Source organism: Athene cunicularia, assembly GCF_003259725.1.
Source record: "Athene cunicularia isolate RWA chromosome 1 unlocalized genomic scaffold, athCun1 chr1_part1, whole genome shotgun sequence".
Lineage (NCBI taxonomy): Eukaryota > Metazoa > Chordata > Aves > Strigiformes > Strigidae > Athene > Athene cunicularia.
Genome location: NW_020799091.1, coordinates 106,023,985 through 106,043,321, shown reverse-complemented (window position 1 = coordinate 106,043,321; position 19,337 = coordinate 106,023,985). Strand labels below are relative to the sequence as shown.

General features: G+C 35.9%; 1 protein-coding gene across 3 annotated transcripts in view; it reads left to right on the top strand.

Moving 5' to 3' along the window:
* USP25 (ubiquitin specific peptidase 25) overlaps window positions 1–12,819 on the top strand; it is a 72,726-nt gene extending 59,907 nt beyond the window's left edge. For all 3 annotated transcript variants that reach the window (XM_026847969.1, XM_026847984.1, XM_026847976.1), the window contains 6 exons: window positions 2,905–3,083; window positions 3,905–3,983; window positions 5,863–5,942; window positions 10,400–10,523; window positions 11,223–11,418; window positions 11,865–12,819. In XM_026847969.1, the coding sequence (XP_026703770.1) occupies window positions 2,905–3,083; window positions 3,905–3,983; window positions 5,863–5,942; window positions 10,400–10,523; window positions 11,223–11,418; window positions 11,865–12,037 (831 nt within the window). In that variant the 3' untranslated portion in view covers window positions 12,038–12,819. The remainder of the gene's footprint in view (window positions 1–2,904; window positions 3,084–3,904; window positions 3,984–5,862; window positions 5,943–10,399; window positions 10,524–11,222; window positions 11,419–11,864) is intronic.
* The last annotated feature ends 6,518 nt before the right edge of the window (window positions 12,820–19,337 follow it).

Genomic DNA, 19,337 nt, shown 5'->3' with positions numbered 1-19,337 from the left:
CTGGGAATTAGTTGTTAGGCTTTTTGTCATTACTACTCTTCACAGTGATACCAAATTTAAAAATATGTTAGTCTTAAATACACAAACTTCAGTGCATTTTTAGCTCATGATCTTTTTAGATATTAGGTATTAGGAAAGGAATTACTTTGACATGATGCAAAATCTTCTCAAATAGGATTTGGAGAGAGGGAAGAAGTTTCTTGCTTGCCATTGAGTTGTAGCCTGTTTTCTTAATTGTTATGGTGTAGTTGGACTAGAAGAAATTGTTAAAAAACAAAAGAAACAACGGCCAAACAAACACAAAAAATTCTCCAACCCCTTGGTAAGGAAATCGAAATTTTATGGGTTGGTTTGTGTGTGTGTGTTTTTGTAATGGATACTTAGAGAAGTGTTGTCACCATAACACTGGTTTGCAGGGCTGTCTGTTAAGGGTGTCTGCCCTCAGGGAGACACACCTGCCATGGCCTCTGCCTAGTGAAATAGATTTTGGTTGGGATTCAATGCTGGGTTGAGGTGTTTTGGTTTTTGTTTTTTTTTTTTTCAAATGTATGACTTAAAAGATGTTAATCTTCGGGGTTTTTTTTAAGTTGGAAAAAACCTCCTCATTGGATCATATCAAACTCTTTACCAGAAAGTATAATTACACCTAATTTTTTTTTTTTTTTAAGATGAAGGGTGTTTTGATAATTTAAAAACAGAACAGCAGTTAAAAATAAAATTCATTCAGTGCTTTGGAGTTATCAAAACAATGCTCAGTGGAAGTGTTTTTCAGTCTTTAATTTTGAATGCTTAAACATTTTCCCTTTGAGGGACAAAATTTGTCTCTGAGAAAATGTTCTGACACTAAATTGTTGAAGATTAGAAAAGTTTTCTTACTCGTTTTCTGCTGTCATGTTTGCAGTAACATAGAAGAGATTGAACATGCTTCACTTTTGAGGAGTACATTAGTATGAACAGAGGCAGATGAAATGGTCTTACTTAATAACAAAATTCATATTTTGAAAGTACCAGATGAAATCTTGTATTACTCCATTAGACCTATTGTAAAAGCTTCTATGATATTTTTTAATACTGTTTTACTCTGAGTGTTTGGTTTTTAGAAAATTAGTGTTTACAGAAGATTGTGAGTTTTTTTCTATGATGTCTTTATTTCAGTGTAACCCAGGTAAAACCCATTTGATGTGGGTCATTGTTACTGCCAAGGTTTCAGTGCCCCCTTAGATCTCAGACTTGAGACATGACTGATACGAACCCACTAAGATATTTCTTGATCAATGATCTTTTCCAGTCATCCTCCTTTAAACTTTATAGGCAGTTCCTTGCAGAATGTTTGCCTTCAGGTCTTTATATAACATTCTCAGTAAAATAGTGAAAGTGTGTCATACTTTTTTATACCATCCCTTTTTCCTGTATTCTGTGTAAACAGATGGTGGTGTGTTTTCATTGTACAGAGGATTTCTGAATCTGTAGTACAGTTTTACTTTACAGTTTTACAGTTTAAATATGTATATAAAACCATAGGGTTTGTGTTGCATTTTTTCCTACTTCTGAGTAATTATCTGAAAAATTAAATGTCTAATAGCAATTGGTTTTTGTTTCTGGTGATAGACAGGGTTTAATTGCATAGTTATCCATGTTGATTTTCTAGTGGCAGAATTTGTTCTGATGTAAGATAGTAGAAACTCTGTGACTTTTGATATTTATAATCAGGTCTCCCAATTTTCCTTTTTAATGATAATTGATACGATTAGTATTTTAAAATACTGATGCAGAACATTCCCTTAAGTTTTAAAGTTCTCCACGTGCTCTGTGTTTAGGCCTGTATGAATAGTATCTTACCCACATGTTTAGTTCTGAAATAAAATGTGTATTAGTAGAGGATGTAAGCCCAAATTTCTGATAGTTAAACATCAAGAAGTTACCTGGTACTGCCAGGTATTTCAGCATAAAGGAATTTGAAATATTGAACAGGGTATTTTTCTGCCTGCTTTGGAGCTTTATTTTGTGCATTTGTTGTATTGAAACTTTGCTAACCTGTGAAGTTACTGTGTTAAGTAATTTGTTTCAAGTCAACCTTTAGTGTTAGCAAACAATCTGATCACCTCCCTATTTTGAGAGAGAAATTATGGAAGACAACATTTGTCACTATTTTTTCTAGTTATTATTATTGCTCTTGTTCATGCTGTATATTAGTGAATAAAATCTAATGAACATAACGGATGATATTCGTTAGAATCTAATGTACTGGCAAAGTACTGGAAAAGTAAACACTTCTGACCTCCAAAGTTGATCTAAAATACTCAGTGAGGACTCCATCCTGCCCTATAGGAGACCAATACTATTCCTGTTGAAGTTTTGGGGGTTTTTTTTAGAAATCCTACAGTTTGATTTTTGTTGAAAAACATTTTCTGTTCTTGCTTAGTGTTTCCAAAACCATACGTGTCCATTAAACTTTCTGTAGAATTTGGTTTCTTCATGTATTTATATTTTAACCATGTATTAGAGGTACCTTTTTTTACCTTATGAGATACTAGACGATTCCTTTAAGTAAAGTGTCTGAATTATTATAGTGCTTTTGGACTGTAAATGTTTAAAGAAGCCTATCTCAGGACTGGGTAAACCTTCTCTCAGGGAGATGTACCACAGGATTGAGACTACTTCTAAAATAATGGTCTACCAGGGATTTTGGCAAGACATAGTTGGGGAGAGACAGAAACAGCTTCGGCACTTGTCTGGTTACTTTGTTAACATAGTTCAGAATTGTTAGAAGGGAGAACTATGTAATGGTTAAAAAATTATTTTGTAGGCAAAAGGCCATGGGACAAAAATTATTCTTTTAGTGTCTGTGACGTATAAGAGTTTTAAAAGCCAGAAAAAATAATGTATATTTTAAAAATTTTTTAGGCAATTAAATTGGAATACACACGTTTGCTAAAGTTAGCCCAGGAAGATCCACCACCTGAATGTGATTACCGTTTGCGTCATGCAATTGTTTACTTCATCCAAAACCAGGCACCAAAGAAGATAATTGAGAGAACATTACTGGAACAGTTTGGAGATCACAATCTTAGCTTTGATGAAAGGTAATAAGATCTACATGTCTTATTTCCTGTGCTCACAAATGTTTTCTGATGTGTGGAGATGCCCCTTCATTTTCAGATATTGCATGCAGTAGAGGGAAGGGTAGTGTGTGTGTTTGTCTTTTAGTTAATAGCTTGTAGGTCTATTTTGTTTAAAAAAAATCTTTATAAAAATCTCTCTAAAAAAGATTAAACAAGAAGTTTCTATTGCTTTGAAATAAGGAGGAAATACTCAGTGTTGGTCATAACTTTGCATGTACCTTCTTTCAAAACGCTGTGTAAGACTGGGTAACTTGGCATTTCTTCACTGCTCCGAAAGACAGCAGTAGACCACAAAGCCTTACAGGCTAGATGGGTAACTTAGTTGAAAGCAAGACAATGTCTCTCTTCCATTTAAAATTCTATATATTTACTGATTTTAAAAAATAAATAAATGGAAAGGTAGAGAACAGTACTCTGATTTCTGTGTAGTGAATAATCCTCTACTGTTACTTTTGCAAAGTAAGTATCAGGGAGTTACAAGCCATCCAAGCTTTAAATTAAAAAGAAAAACTGAGCAATGTGGCAATTTAGCAAAATAAACCAAGAAGTAATTCTTAAATAGCACAGGCCTCCATCACCTGTACTTCAAAAGTATGTCCCCTCCTGCTAATTATACCATGCATAATAACGTGCATAATAATAAAAGTGTATTTTCCATAATGTTTTCATACTGTTTTGTGTAAGGCTGTATCTTATATTGTTTGAGGCTGCTGTCCTTATATGTATAATTATCTTTGTGAATTTCCAGTAATACTCCATGATTTCTTGTTGCTTTTTGTAAGGTGCCGTAACATAATGAAGGTTGCTCAGGCTAAACTTGAAATGATAAAGCCAGATGAAGTAAACATGGAGGAGTATGAGGTCAGTAATTTTTATGCTTTAAATTAAATTGTAATGTGAAATAGTTATCAGTAAGCTGAATTTTATCTTACACAAGATCTTATATCTTTATACAAGATTTCTTCTTGTCTTACACAGAGAAGTTAAAAATGGTTATTGAAGGACCATTTATTTGTAGGAAGGATGCTCTGATCTGTTGATCTAAAGCTGGTTTTTTTCCACATCTGTACTTCCAATAGCTTGAGCCATAAGTAAATGTAAAGTTTGAGTCTGTCCTCGCTACTTAATGTGTCTCGACATGACTAACAGTATTTTGTAACTTATCACCATATGACCCAACTGGCTTTCTCTAGTCAGAAACAGTTGGCAGTGAAGGAGTGAGAGTGGTCTAAGCCCAGCCTTACGTATCTTGATAACAGGGTCACAGGCACAATCAAACTTGTACTTTTCCCCCAGCTGACTCTGCAGCCTTTCCTGTTGTCTTATGAGCACCAGATTCTTTTGTTTGCCAAGACCATATATAACCAGTTTATGCATTTAATTTTTTCTCCTGTGCTAGTTAGAAAAACTTGGAAAGATAAAAAGAACAAATCTTGGACATTAAATAATCGTGACTAATATTTGTGAAAATAATTCATGTCGTACTTAAAGCTAAGTCTGTAGCTGGCTTTACAGCGTCAGTTTCAACTCTGTAATACTGTTTATTAAGACCTCTTAACAGTGGATATTTATGACCTAGGCAGATTCCAGTGTACCACTTATACCTCATTGTTGTGCTGTTAAGTCCAAACAGCTTGTTCAGGAGGACTATGGGAATAATCTTTCCTTCAGCAAACTGAATGAAGAATATTTACTTGTCATTTCTTACTACTGGGTTCAAAACTTAAAGTAGATACTACTGTAAGTTACAATCTGCCCTCCCTAGCCTATGAGGGGAAAGAACTCTCATAGTGGAATTTCTGTTGCATTTTATAAGCTGTGCAAGGCTCAGTATTTTACCAGTTTCTGAATGGCACTGCACAGGTAGACTAAGCAATTCTGGACTTAGCTTTAAGAGCGTGAGGGATTGGGGGTGTCTTCTGTTCCCCTGCAGATACATGCTACTTTTTTTAGCTCCTGAGACAGAAAGTTGATGGTTTCTCCAAAGGTTATACTAGTATTTGTCCTGTATAGTGAGCTGGCATTTCATGGACCCTTTCTCATGCTCTTTGTGTTGAATCTTATGTATTATGGTATGCTGTCCCTTACTTTCTTTCATGAGCAATTGAAAGTTGGCTACTAACTAACTGAAGTAAAAATGCCTTTTTCACTTGGAGCATTTACCTGTGAAGTGTACCAGTAGTAACTTTGCAAAATGGTGATGCAGTAAGATAAATGTTTTGCTCCAATATAAACATCCCCACAGTCTGAATTTCATTTTTTTTTTTTGTCACTTCCCATGTGAAGTGTTCAGGCATTTTCTATGTCATTCTTATATTGAAAGTTAAACTTAATATTTAGTGCATGAAAAAGCGTTCTAACACTTTCTGAGAAAATAACTGCGTGTAGTGTAGGGAAGAAAAAAAAAAAAGAAATCAGCTTCTCAACTCTTTTGAGAAGAAAAAGGGATTTAATAATTCTGACTGTAGTTCTCCAAATATGCTTTGTGTTTCTTTCAAATGGTAAATACATTCTGTAAAAACAGTTTAATCTAGAAATATTTTAGATGTTTAAGAATTGTCTCTTTTTATTGAGGGAGGGGCGTTTCAGGCAGACTTTTCACACATACAACCTTACTAGGAGTCCTTAGTGCTTAATGTGAGTATTCAACACTAAGTGAAGTGTGTGGTAAAAAAAGAATTTAAAAAGTTTGTATTTCATGTTTGTGGATGAAATTCTATATACCCTTTCTTATATGCAGAGATGGCATCAAGACTATAGAAATTTCAGGGAAACAACCATGTTTCTCATGGTAGGATTGGAGTTTTTCCAAAAAAAGAGGTAAGTGGTAGTATAGAACTCAAATGTAGTAGAGTGATTTGAAAGCAAAATGTAATATTGATAAGTAAAACTATTTTTTTAAATTAAGAGTTAACATGTTATTCCTTTTTAGTTAAGCATGTATTTGTTCCATTAATGTCTTCAGTCTTACATTTACCTCAAAGTTTCCTGCAGCTTTCTATTTTTAATCTCCTTTTGCAATCTCCCTACAAAGCGATGGACTCTTTTCAGAGCACCCTCCATGTTCACCCCTGTTCTTCCTTTTCTCCTACTCTTAGTGACCTGGGTATCCCTCAGACATAAAAATCTTTCCTCTCTGGCACCACACGTGCACATACTTTTATCTGCTTTCATCAGCGATCACAATTAGTCAAGTCTCTGTTTTACATGTCTTTTTATTGGGCCTTTCCACAGAAGCAAAGTTTTGCCTCCTGCATTTGTCTGATCCAAAATTTCACCTGCAATGGGCTTTAAAGCTTGGGGAAAAAAATATTTGAGGAAAGCTATCATGCATAACTTGTCATAGTTGTAGCTGATTCTTCTTAGCTCTCTGAGGCAATGATGATTCATTCCCTTCTCTTTTTGAACCAAGTCAGGAATTGTGTCTATATAAAATGGGTGACATTTATGTACTTAACGTGCTACAACTAAAACTTATTCTTTAATCTACTACATGCAACAAGGATGGTGATTGCAGTATAAATGCCTCAGAGCATTCTGCAGAAAAGTTTTTGAAATGCAATTGTTCAGAAGTACCTCTTCCTCCCACGCTCAGCCAAAGGAGTGAAATGATTAACTGCAAAATACCCAGGGGCTGACATCTGTGGTATGAAAATTGAGCTATCACATGATGCAAATTTTTGGTTGTGAAGAGAATTCTGTAGTCACTGATTTTTCATGTATAACACAGTAGGTAGGGGAAGTATAGTGGGAATCAAACTTGATTCTTTTTCTGTATGTTCTATAGTAAATGGCTTCATATTTCTCTTTCTTGTCTTATATGCTCCCAAAAAAGAAAGACCCCAAACAAACCAGTAAAACTGTTTGGAAAACACAAGCTATGTCTTTTGTATAGTGACTAACACAATGAGCCCATAGTCTTGGTTTGTCTTCTGGTTGCTACCATATAATAAATAGAACATTCATTAATTAAATTGCAAGGTGGTACTTTGTCAGTCTTAAACAGCTTCTATAAAAAGTTTGGTCAGAAGATTGCCTGGCTTGCTTGAAAAATAAACACTCTTGTATTGCTTGATCCCTTAAGAGGCAAAAGTGTTACAGGCATTGGTGTGGTATATCGGAACCCTTCTTGTTACCTCCAGACTTCATGCACGCTCTAAACAAGCAGGCTGAAATGGAAGATCTTCAAGTTCCTTGGCACTAGGACTCCAGGATAGCACCTTCAGCTGTAAAATACTAGTGTTTTCAGTAATATGCTTCTTACCATAATATATTCTGATTGTTTGGGGCGGGGAGAGGGAGGGAAGGAAGCACAAGTTTCTGCTCTGTGCTGAACGGTGTTTTTGCTATAGCTTTCCATTATTTACTGTGATTTGGAGAATTAGGTTGAGGCATTTTTTACCAAACATCTTTGTAGTTTAGAAAACAAGCCTATAATGACCAGTCTTAGACTCTGATACTGGTCAGAAATAAAAAATATTATATTATCAGACTCATCTAACATCCAAAGTAGTGTAGCATTCATTCCCTTTGGCAAGAAATGCAATTTCATAAATGCTTCAAGAGGTATTTAATACAAAGACGGCAAGACTAGAGTTAAGCATGTTTAGAGGATGGGTGAGGATCTGGGTATCCGTTGACCTGCTCCAAAGGCATCTATTTCAGTTATGCACCCATGTTTCAGCTACAGGTTCCCAAAGGACTGAGATACTGAGGTTCACATTTTGTACACTCTAGAGGGCAGTACTGTCATTCTTATTCTGAAAATGAGACTAAATTAATGAACTCTTCCAATTCCCTTATTAACAAATAAAATGTAACTTTAAAAATAGTATTAAAACATAGACTTTCGTTATTAAAATACAACCTTCATTACCAGAACTGTTTTGAGGCTTTTTTTCAGAAACCTATCTCCCTCAATTGACCAACTTTTCTTAGTTTTAATAAAACTAGTTGATATCTAGCAGCACTCAATCTCTAGATGGAGCTGAAAATCAGCCTTTATCCAGGTAATCTGTGATTTCCTTAAGTAACTGTACTGTATTGAACAAACACAAAATCAACATTAAAGAAGTAGTTTGGTGTATCGTTTTCATGCCTACTTTGTGTTAATTCATGATCCCTTAAGGTGGTTGACAAGGCCCTCTTTTCACTTCAGGTGGAGAATTAAGGGGTCATTCAGGCATATCTTCTCAAGCTGTACTATAGAGTAGGAATATGCTATGGGTGAGAGAAATGCAGCCAGCTAAGGAACCTCAGCAGGAGTTTTACCTGCAGCTCACTCTTGTGGTAGTAACTGAAAAGTGCACAAACTGTGGATCTTGGCAGTTGCTTTCTCTTAAGTTTCTTGGAAAGCCAATGTAGCTTTTTAGTTTTGACTGAAATGACTTTTTCAAAGCAGTACTTTAAAATTTAGGTACCCTGCGCTTTCTGCATCTTTTCCAAATCCTAGACTCAGTGAGCTCTATAATTCTGTGAGCAGCTTTGGTGTTTTTAGGCTTAGACTTCACAGGCTGGAGTTAGGTCTACTTCGGGTCTGAAAAGGCAGACTGTTTGCGAAAAGACACTGTAGTCATATTCCTCAGACTCTCAAGATACATAAAAACTCTAAGCTTGGATGTACAGTAATGATGATTTAAAACAGCTTACCTGGCTGTGAGATGGCACTACAGTTGTTTCAGGGAAAGGTCACACAACTGGGGGAAGGAGTAGGAAGAGAGGGACTGGGAATAAGGTCGCGACCTTATGCAGCACATTTTTAATTTGGATCAACTGAATTGTTGATGCTGTAATTTCAACCTGCAGTTTCACAAATAACTGAACTATGGAATGAATGGAAAGGGAGAAAAGGTTCTGCTCCTCTGACTCTAAAACCAGTAATTCCAGTTCCTTGCAACTATCTTCTTCCCTTTCTTCCTACATTAAGTTTTCTGCTGTCTGGTTAGTTTTGTTGGTGATCAGTGGTGTGAAGAGTTTTCATGAGTAGGAGAAATAGACATGAGGGGAGGGTAGTATGGCTACTGCTTTTAATGAAAGCATAGCTTTGTATTTTGAGGACAAAAAGTTGGAGAACAGTGACTGTACTTGTATTACTTAAGCAAAAAATATTTAGGATTGCAGGGGACTATGAGCACATCTTATGGTGTAATAAACAACTGCACAGTAGATTCTGAAATTATGGTGTTGGGGTTCATCTTGATCTAAACAGGGATATTAGAAGGTAAAGCTTTTAGGAACCATTGCTATTTCAAGTAGCCTTTTCTGTGTTGTCTCATTGGGAGGAATTACTGTAAGTCTTGAGTTTGGTTTACTTTGGAAAATTCTGACATGTATTTTTCAGGTGTGCTCACACATATGTTTTAGCTATTATTCAGTGGTTTGTTTTAGTAATGTAAACTTCAACCGTGATTACCTGTTCTTACTAGGAGCGAGTGCGTGCACAAAATATTGTTCCTCTAACCATTCCATTAGGAAAATTATCTTCCTAAATTTTATTTTAGTTTGAATAAAAATGAGATTTCTAACTGCTTGTTTTTAGCTGCCTGAACTGCTCTCAGTGGCTGTCTGTCATTACTGTAAATGGGAGAATTAAGTTTCTGGAAATGGCATGCAACAGTATGAGGGGAGACTGGTAAAGGATGAGTAACAGAGGACCTAAGAACCTAACAGATAAAAATCAACAGAGATACCTTCACACGCAGATTAACAATTAGGCTTGTATTTATCTTCTGCATTTAGATTAAAACCAGACATATAAACAGTCCAGCAGCACTTTTGCTTTTGTGAAATATTTTTGTGTCTTCTTCCATCCATTTAAGACTTCAGTACTTTGGAATAACTTAGTGAGGCTAAAAATTCACAGTTTATTTTTTAGAAATAAGGTGAGAGCTTTAAATCTTATTTGTTAAAGGTGTAGAATGCTGTCAAGATATATATGGCAACAGAAGATCAAACCTAATGTGACATAAATGCACACAGGAAAAATTAAGTTTTCATGTATACTCAAGGCTAATCCAAAGCTATTTTTGGAGTGAAATGACATCTACTCATTTCATTGAACTTTAGATCAGACATTATATGCAAGTGATCTAACCTGATAATAAAATAAATTGTTCTAATGTGCATAAAAGACAAAATTGTGTGGTAGAAAAAACATTATGAAGAGATTGGTGGGGAGGGGTGGACTTAGTCAAACAAGCAAGTGAAATTACCTGTCCTTCGAAAACCACAGGTGCTACCTGGATGTTGCATCTAATGTTTTTGTTTCTTTACTTCAGCTATATGGAAGCCTTGCTCTACCTTATCTATGCTTACCAGAATAACAAAGAACTCTTGTCCAAAGGCCCATACAGAGGGCATGATGAAGAGCTGATATCTCACTACAGACGAGAATGTTTGCTAGTAAGTGAAGGGTGAAGTATGTTTCCAAAAGTTGAAATTGCTGCATAGCTTTAACAGAATTAATTAGTAGGAAAGCGTGGCCATCATGTAAAACAAAATCAAACAAAACGCCCTTTCATTAACAAGTTAATACATAGACTTGTATAAAGGGGAAAAAAAAAAAAGGTAAGAAGGTAAATATTTTTCTCCTTGTTTTATTTTGTTTTTTGGTAAGAATCATTTATGATTGTAAATATTTTGCTCACTGCCATCATGTCTGGGCTAGGTAAGAATAATGGTTGACAGTGTAAGTGAGCAGACTCACCCTGTTGCCACAGCTTGACAGGGAGACAAATATTGGAAAAGACAGCAGGAAACAAGGTTTTTTTTTCCTTGGTTATGTCACTTCTAGCAATAGTGAGAAAACAAAAACAGGTGATAGGACCTCAGACTGGAAAGGAAGAGCTGCAAAGGTTAAGTTGGCAGGTATCAAATGAAGTGGCTTGAGGCCACTTGAAGTGGCTTGAGTGGCACAATATCAAAGGGGTTTAATAGAGTATATGCATCATTGATGTAAATGTTAAAGTGCAACTGTGGTTAATACAAATTACCAGATAGCTTTGTAGGAAGACTGTGCTTTAAAATAAACAATCTAATGTGTGGTAGAATGTGAAATGCTGTATACTTAAAGGCTTTCCTTTTTTGTGGTGGTTTATGAAGAAACTAAATGAACATGCTGCAGCACTGTTTGAATCAGGAGATGATCAGGAAGTAAATAATGGCCTGATCATTATGAATGAGCTTATTGTCCCGTGTTTGCCATTACTACTGGTGGATGAAATGGAAGAAAAAGATATTGTTGCTGTGGAAGATATGAGAAACCGTTGGTGTTCCTATCTTGGACAAGAAATGGAACGTAAGTTATTTATTCATTAAGGTAGAAGGCCCTTGTGCTCCTTTTTTAATAAATGTGATTTTTTCAGTTCTTCAATTGAGCCTATATCTTCTGTGCCTTGGTAATGTATTTTGAGATACCCTGACTTTTGAATAATCCCATACATATTTAAATAAACAGTTTTTCTATATATTGCACCCCTGGGGTATTAGGCCTTAAAGGAAACATGCTTTTTCGAATGGAAAAACATTTGTGGTATTAGACCATCTGAAAGGGCATTTATATTAACATTTTACGAGGAATCTGTATGTCCTAGTTATTGCTGGCAGACCTGAAGGAAGTAGATTATTCCAAATGAAACTCCTCTTCTTCCCACCCACAAATAAAAAGTCAATGTTGAGCAGAAAAAGGAGAATTCCACATGCAGACGTAAATGCTTATATTTGTTTTTCTTGGGTTTTTTGCAGCCAACTTGCAAGAAAAGCTGACAGATTTCCTGCCAAAACTGCTAGATTGTTCTACAGAGATTAAAGGTTTCAATGACCCGCCAAAGTTACCCTCCTACTCCACACATGAACTGTGTGAAAGATACGCCCGAATCATGTTGTCACTCAGTCGAACTCCAGCTGATGGAAGATAAATTCTGCAACCTTCCGAAGCACATTGTATAAACTTTTTTAGTTCTTAAACCTTGCCTTCCTGTCACAGGGTTTGCTTGTTGCTGCTATAGTTTTTAACTTTTTTATTTTAATAACTGCAAAAGAGAAATGACTGTACAAACTTTAGCCAGACTGCAAACAATTAAAGCTGAGAATCGCATGGCGCTCAGTTGTTTCAACCAGAATTGATGCAACATGCAAGTCTGATCATTATGGCAAAACAGCTTTTTTGCCACTTATCTGTTACAGTATTACTTTGCTTTTATCTTAAGATCCTTTACTTTATCAACAGCTGTCTGGATCATTTTGTGACTGCAACTACTTTAAGTGTCCAGTGCTGTGTAAATACATGGTACTTGGTAGCTTGTAAATGAAATGAAAGAATAAAGTTTTATTTATGGCTACTTCTGTGTTTGCAAGCAGATACCTTGTATATTGGTGTAAAATACGGGTATTTTTAGAAGAGATACAGTATATTGATGGGTTTCTCAATTTTATAGACAAGGTTCTTCAGGATTTATGGCCAGTTCAGCTACAGGTAGTCAGATATTACTGTATGTGAATATACTGAAAAACTGTCACAGTATTATACACTATGTTTTTTTGTAAATTCTTTACTGATCTGTATGATACTGCACCTTGAACACTTTCATGTGTGTGTGTGTGTGTGGCCATGCCGAATCTTCTGATAATAGGGACTGGCTTCTGAAGCAGACCAATAATGGCACCTTCCTTCTATTCTTAGGAGGAAAAAAAAAAATTATAAGTATTTTCAGTACAAATATATTACTCTCTGAGCAAAATTTCTAGAAATTGATTTAAGTAGAAGAAATAAAGGTTTTTAAAAAGTGGAATTTGTGAAGCTTAAAAATTAATCAATTTTTAAAAATTGGTATTTTAATCATGTAAATGAACAGAAATAAAACCTTACATTAATTCCTTACTTGAAATGGGTTGCTATTGTTGCAACAATATCTCAGAAATCTTTTATCCGTCCTAATTAAATTTCTATTGGAAGTGAAAGAAAAGATCTATAGGGCTCATTTTGTAGAACTTAAATACTGTCTGCTTTTAATGAAGAAACTTAATTATTTTGTGGAAAAAGAAATTTAATGCATCCTTAGGTAATCCTGTTATCTGACACTATTTTGATTCCTACTCTTTATAGAGAACGTTTTGTGTTAGAACAGTAAAATATGTGAATATTTGTTTGTATGTTTTTATTGGAGCGGCACTCAACTTTTCATTACAGGCTTTCAAGTGATGTTTATTCGAATATCTACTAATAAAAGAACACAGGGGGAGGGAAGGAGTGATTAAGTTCAGACCACCTAGAAATGTAGTGGGCATCTCATATGCCAGAAGAGACAGAGTTCGATCTTAGGACTTATCAGTCCTGAAAGTTGTTCACTTGAGAGATACTGGATCGCAATATACAGCAAATAGAGTGTGGCCTTCAATTCAAAATCTTTTTTAGGGATGTTCTCTTCTGTTTTCAATATATTGCAGTGCCTCATACTTTGTCAAACTATCAATTTATTTTATCAAATTTTTTATAAATACAATTTTGAACTCCTACAAGTGCAGTACTACTCAGGAGCCTTTTTTTAGGTCTGAAACTATTGATGTGTGAAATATCACTTTTCAAGGAAAAATATGTGCATATTATGAAAAGGGTGAATATAAATTTTAAAAATATTTCACATTTTGCATCTGTTGTACTTTGAAATTCAAGAATATGCCTGCTTAGCACTGTGTATTCTTAAACAAGGTTTTGAACAGATTAGACTTCTCATTTGTCTTTTTCAATGGCAAAACCAATTAAAAGCGAAAGAGCAAATTAATTTTTTACTGCTAACAGATTTTGAATGTGAATGTTTGTGAAAACTTGTAAGGAAAGCTCCCATCTAAACCTGCAGAAGCCAGTTACTCATCATCTGTGTAATCTTCCATGACGAACATAGGGTAAAAAGCACTCATTTTAAGGTATAAAGAGGAAGAAAGTATTTAATTTGCTAAGAATATCTAAGATACTTAAATTAAAAGGAAGCAAACAAGGACAAGATTATTTGTTCGGTTTGTTTCATTTTTTTTGTTTCTTAAAGTAGGAAAATAATCCATTGTAGTTTGTAGTACTAAAGATAAATACATATCCTTCTGCAATGACTTGAATTTTTGCATTGAATTGAGAAGGTCTCTAGTAGAGCAGAAATAAATATACATGTATCATATGATTTTAATATCTTTTACATACCTTGTATGAATTTAAACATTAATTTAAATCATTAAGATACTATTTTGTCTTAAGTCTTGATTTTTATTTTTTTTTTTTTTTCCTCCACTGCAATAAGATAGTTGATAGCTTAGATTTACCATGCCTAGCACAAAACCTGTGTAAGGCAGTAAAGCTTACAATTCATTTGGGTACCTAATAACCTGTGATTGAACTACATAAGTAGGTATTTCTCTTCATTATGGGAATTATGAGATTTTTATCAGGCTTTTTTTTTTTTTTTTCAGTTTATAGAACACACAAAGATTAAGGGAATTTAACCCAAATTCATTGAGTAAATCACCTTCACCGTGAAGGTGTTTGTTTTTTTTTTTTACCAAAAGTTGCTTCATACTGTGTAGGACCCCGAAGGCACTGCAGTCTTTCAGTTATTTCAGTTGTTTCCCTCACCCATATGCCTTCATTTTAGCTGACCCATCATATTGCTTCACTTTAACTGATATTTTGGTAGTACCAAAAATCCTGTTGTTTTTAGTTAAAGCTGCCATAGCAGATCTGTTCATTCCATCCTAGCAGAAGACCATGAGCAGCAGCAGAATTAATCTGAACAAATGAAGAGGATTGATGGAGTCAATTTGTACTACTCGGATGTGATGATACTTGAAATCACACCAGATGCAAGGGGGTAGACAAGACTTTCATTACTGAGTCACCATTGCTTTGTGGACAATCTGTACTTTAACTGCAGTGAATGACTGATGTAGTGAACAGATTTGCTCTAGAAAACGTGAAGTGTAAGCATAGTCAAAAGCATACGCTTCATATTCAGGCATTAAAAACCCAAAAATTTGATCATGTCTATGTTAAATATCTTTCAGATTATTTTAAGGCTACTCCAGTATGCATGTGAAGACTGCAGCTTCAGACAGGTACCTGACATAAACAGTAGAACACAAAAAATAATCTGATACTGTCCAACAAACGTAAAGGTCCATAAAGAGAGTCAATGTTTGTTGTTTGTATTCCTCATTTTGTGCTGTTTCTTTTCTCAAAACCTATTGAGTCGCTGAAAGGCCTTATTTAAACACAAGAATGTTGATGAAAAAATGAACCACCTTAAGTCTATAATAAATCATCTCATCTATGCAGCACTTTCCAACTTAAATATGTGCATTTATTTTTAAAAAAATATATTCTGGTTTTGTGTCTAGAAGGATGCAAGAAAAATGGGTATTGGTTTTGGCATTGATAGGAGAAAGTGGTTGCATCTTTCCATTACTTGCTTCTGGAGGGGATATGAATACAGATATATGAAAAAGCTCTTAGCAAAAGAGGTCTTTTTTCAAATGCAGTCAGTAGAATTCAAAAGGGCAGTGATTCTTTCAAGTGAAACAATTATTTTTCATGTGATTGATACCCAGTTTTTCCTTTAGGTATTGTGTCCTTGAAGGTCTTCTGGAATCCTGGGCTTGATGGATAAGCTATTAACTGAAAACACTCTTAAGTACTAAGGAGCATCTTCCTTTGTAGGCAGACTAATAGTATCGGTATTCCCCTAGTTGTTTCCATCAGCAGAACATTCTGGTGGTTCAGCTTTTCTGTTTCAGTTTTGATCCTTGTGGAAGCGAAGCTACAAAACTTTTGCAGACACCTGTATTTCTTATAGCTTCAGCCATTGCTACCATATATGCATGTGCTTAAGCTTCATTGTCATGCCCTTAAAATCTTGGACTTGGCCATGAAATTTTCTTCTTCATGAATTTCAGGTCTTTACTGTAAGTAGCAGGAAGAGACTCTCACTTCTCAGAAAGAGCTTCTTGAGGCAGCACTTTGAAAGAACAGCTTGACTTGCTTTCTGGTGGTTAGGATCAACCTAAATCCCATTCTCACAGGCTGGGAAATATACAGTGAGAAAGGCATATTTTCAGAATGGCATTCACTGGATGGATTCATCATTAATGTTAAGGACTTGTCATCTCTTCCTTCATATCTTAACTGAAGTACCTCTCAAATAAAGGTTTGGGCTCCATGGATCTTTCACTTATTTTATTTTTTACTGTCTCCCTGTCCTGTTTTACCCCATTTAAGTCACTTGAGTATCCACTTTCTAGGCTTTCTAGTTAGCTTGGTTTTTGCTTCATCATCTCATCTAACTGCTGTGCCTTTGCTACCAGGTGGAGCTAGTGATAGGAAACCAGGATGCTTTGCTCCTATCTGATCAGTGTGGGCTTTGATTTGCACCTCTGCAGGCTCCTGAGTGCTTTTCTTGGAACCGCTCTGGTGTATATGCCTGTGCAGGATCTGGGGGTCAGATAACACCAACCACACACATGCTGTCTGGCAACTCAGCATCTGAGTGCCTGAAATAGGAAAGTCATGGATAGTTAGTTCAAGCTGCAGGCTTTGTATAGTCTCTTGGCACACTAAAAAAAACCAAGTAAATAATTTGTTGGAGATAGTCTTAACCGAGCACTATGAACTGGGCACTTCAGAAGCGTGAGGGGTGTCTCGTGCACTGTATCTCAGCACTATCCAGGTTTATGAAGGCTATAGAGGCTATTCCTGACGTTGAAAAATCTTCAGTTTACCCTGATCCTCACACTTTGTCTTCAGTTATTAAAACTGCAGTCAAACAAATTTTGGCAAAAAGCAGCGATGTCTTGCTGTGCTGGTTTGATATCTGTGGAGTCCCAACCCATAGCTGTGTTCCATATCTAGGTATTTCCTATGTCTTTGTGGGACTGTATCTTCTTCATTATCTGTGTTTAAAGTGCTCTAAATCCATTTGTATTTCACGGACATGCAGGCAACAGGGAGAGAGCAATAATTCCTGTAGATTTCCTTCAAGAAACAAAGCTTATGTCTGTGGTCCTAATCTGTAACAGTGAAATTTTTAATTGAATTAGTGCACAACTAAGGGCTTGGAAAAGCTGTGGGAGTTTTGGGAGGGTTTGTTTTGTTTTGTTCTTTGGGTTTTTGTTGTTTTGTTTTGTTTTGTTTTTTAATAATAGCTAATACAGAATCATAATGTTTTAATAGTTTAAGGTAATACATTCTTGTAATCTGATTCTAAGCTCTTCTGTATGGTATCTAAGTTTTGAACCTCATGAAGCACATTCTTTAAAAAAAACCCCAAAAAACAACCTAACAACCTAGCCAAAATAACCCTCCCCACAAAATCAAATAACAAAATCCCCCTTTCTTGAAGGAGATTTTGAACAAGTACATTCTGTTTTAGGATACGTACAATTTCCCTTTGAATTTCTGAGGGAAGATTTGTTATCCCCAATGCCTTTGAACATGAGATTAAGACTTGTCGCTTTGGTACAGAGACTTGTTCCACTCTCAGCTAATGGTCATTTTTGTTGCAAGGTACTTAAACAGACGATTTCATGCTTCAGTTTTAATCTGTAGGATAGAATACTCAGTATCTTTTGCATACAAAGATTTATATTGCTGTGTTTTAAGAATTGACTCCCCCTTTTTCTTGGTCCAGTTTAATCCATGCACTGGGCAAGTAAAACAGTACTGATTTTGTTTCCCATTGTTCTTGTCTTCTCCACTGAAGACAGTGACATCTCTGTGTTATTTGGGCTTTTAAAGAGATTTTGTAGTGGTTTGTGCTCTGTGAAATTGTTTAACTGAGATGGAAAGCAATGGAGTTAATTACCTGCTGGTTGAGAAGAGCCATAATGATGTTTCCTAATTAGTAACAAAATTAAATAATTTTTCCCTTGACACAGTGCCACACAAGATTAGGAAAGCTGGGTATCATTTCTAAGAAAATAGAAGCCACAAGGTAAAATCAGGCAAGTGTTAAAACCAGCTGTAATCCCTTAGGGAGGGCAGTTGCATGCATAATATGTTTGTTCTCCTGTCTTTTTTCCTAGAGTAGGCATACAACTAAAAATAATCAGAAGTATTTATGATGGATTTTTATCTGCTGTGTAGTAATTTTATGGGTATTTTGCTTTATGTATGTTTTCTTTAAAGAGCCTTGTTTTCTAAATGTATAATGTGAATTCTTGGTGATAAGAAAGTATGATGAGTTCAGATGTCTTATTTTCTATAAGAAGTTCAGTGAAGTTGGGAAAATTTGCAGTTATCCTCAGTTATCTCTATGCTATTATTTGGCCAGTTCCCCACTGCCCCAAACAAAGAACTTTTGAAACTAAGTACTGGGCTCAGGGCAGACTATTATGTTCTCTCTTTTTTAATCAGTTGTTTGGCAAAGAGGTTTACAAGAGGTCTGAGGTAGCTATCAAATACTGTTAAGATCTGCCTAAGAGTGGAAGAGAGGCTAGAGAGGCTAGTAATATATCTTGGTTAAAACCAAATTATTCCATCTTAATAGCAGAAATAGTGAGACAAATTAGTTTAAAGTGGTGTGCTAGTGGTTATAAATGCTGTTTACAAGCCCTCTATAAAAGGGTATTGTACAAAGAATGTCTAAAGGGAAGTTCTGGGCTATGAGTAAATGTGGAGAGCTTCTAAGTACTGTAGTCTAACATCTCTTTCCAGAGTGAAAGTATTGTTTGATCCCTGCAGAGATCAGAAGAGAAATGGGAGGTGTTACCAGCTACAGAAACACCCAGCGGTGTGAATGGACAGATATAATCCATCAGGATTTCTGCAGAGCAGGAGAGGGAAGGCTGCTGTGTTCCCTCATCTTTCTTTTGATCGATTGCAGGCTCTTTGCCCAGAGGAGACTCGATGCTTCTCAGCAATGTGGGCAAAGCTGGGTTTGGCCATGAGAGGTGTAGGAGCAGGGCTCCATTCTGCTGTAGAAGAGGGAGAGGAAACAGGCACGTTTTGGACAGGAGCCCCAGGAAGCTAGGGATGCCATTTCTGGAAGTGGGGAGGGTGGCAACAGTTGGGAGAAGCCCTTTCTTTTCCATAGGAGTCACTGCACACCAGCCGTTCCTCTCCTTTCCTTTGGCGGAGCTGCGACTGCAGGCTCGTGCACCGGCAGAGTGGGTGCAGAGTTCACAGGTCTGTCCAGCAGCAGCCTGGTTCAATGGCTGAGTTCCTGCTCTGCCGCTCTCCTG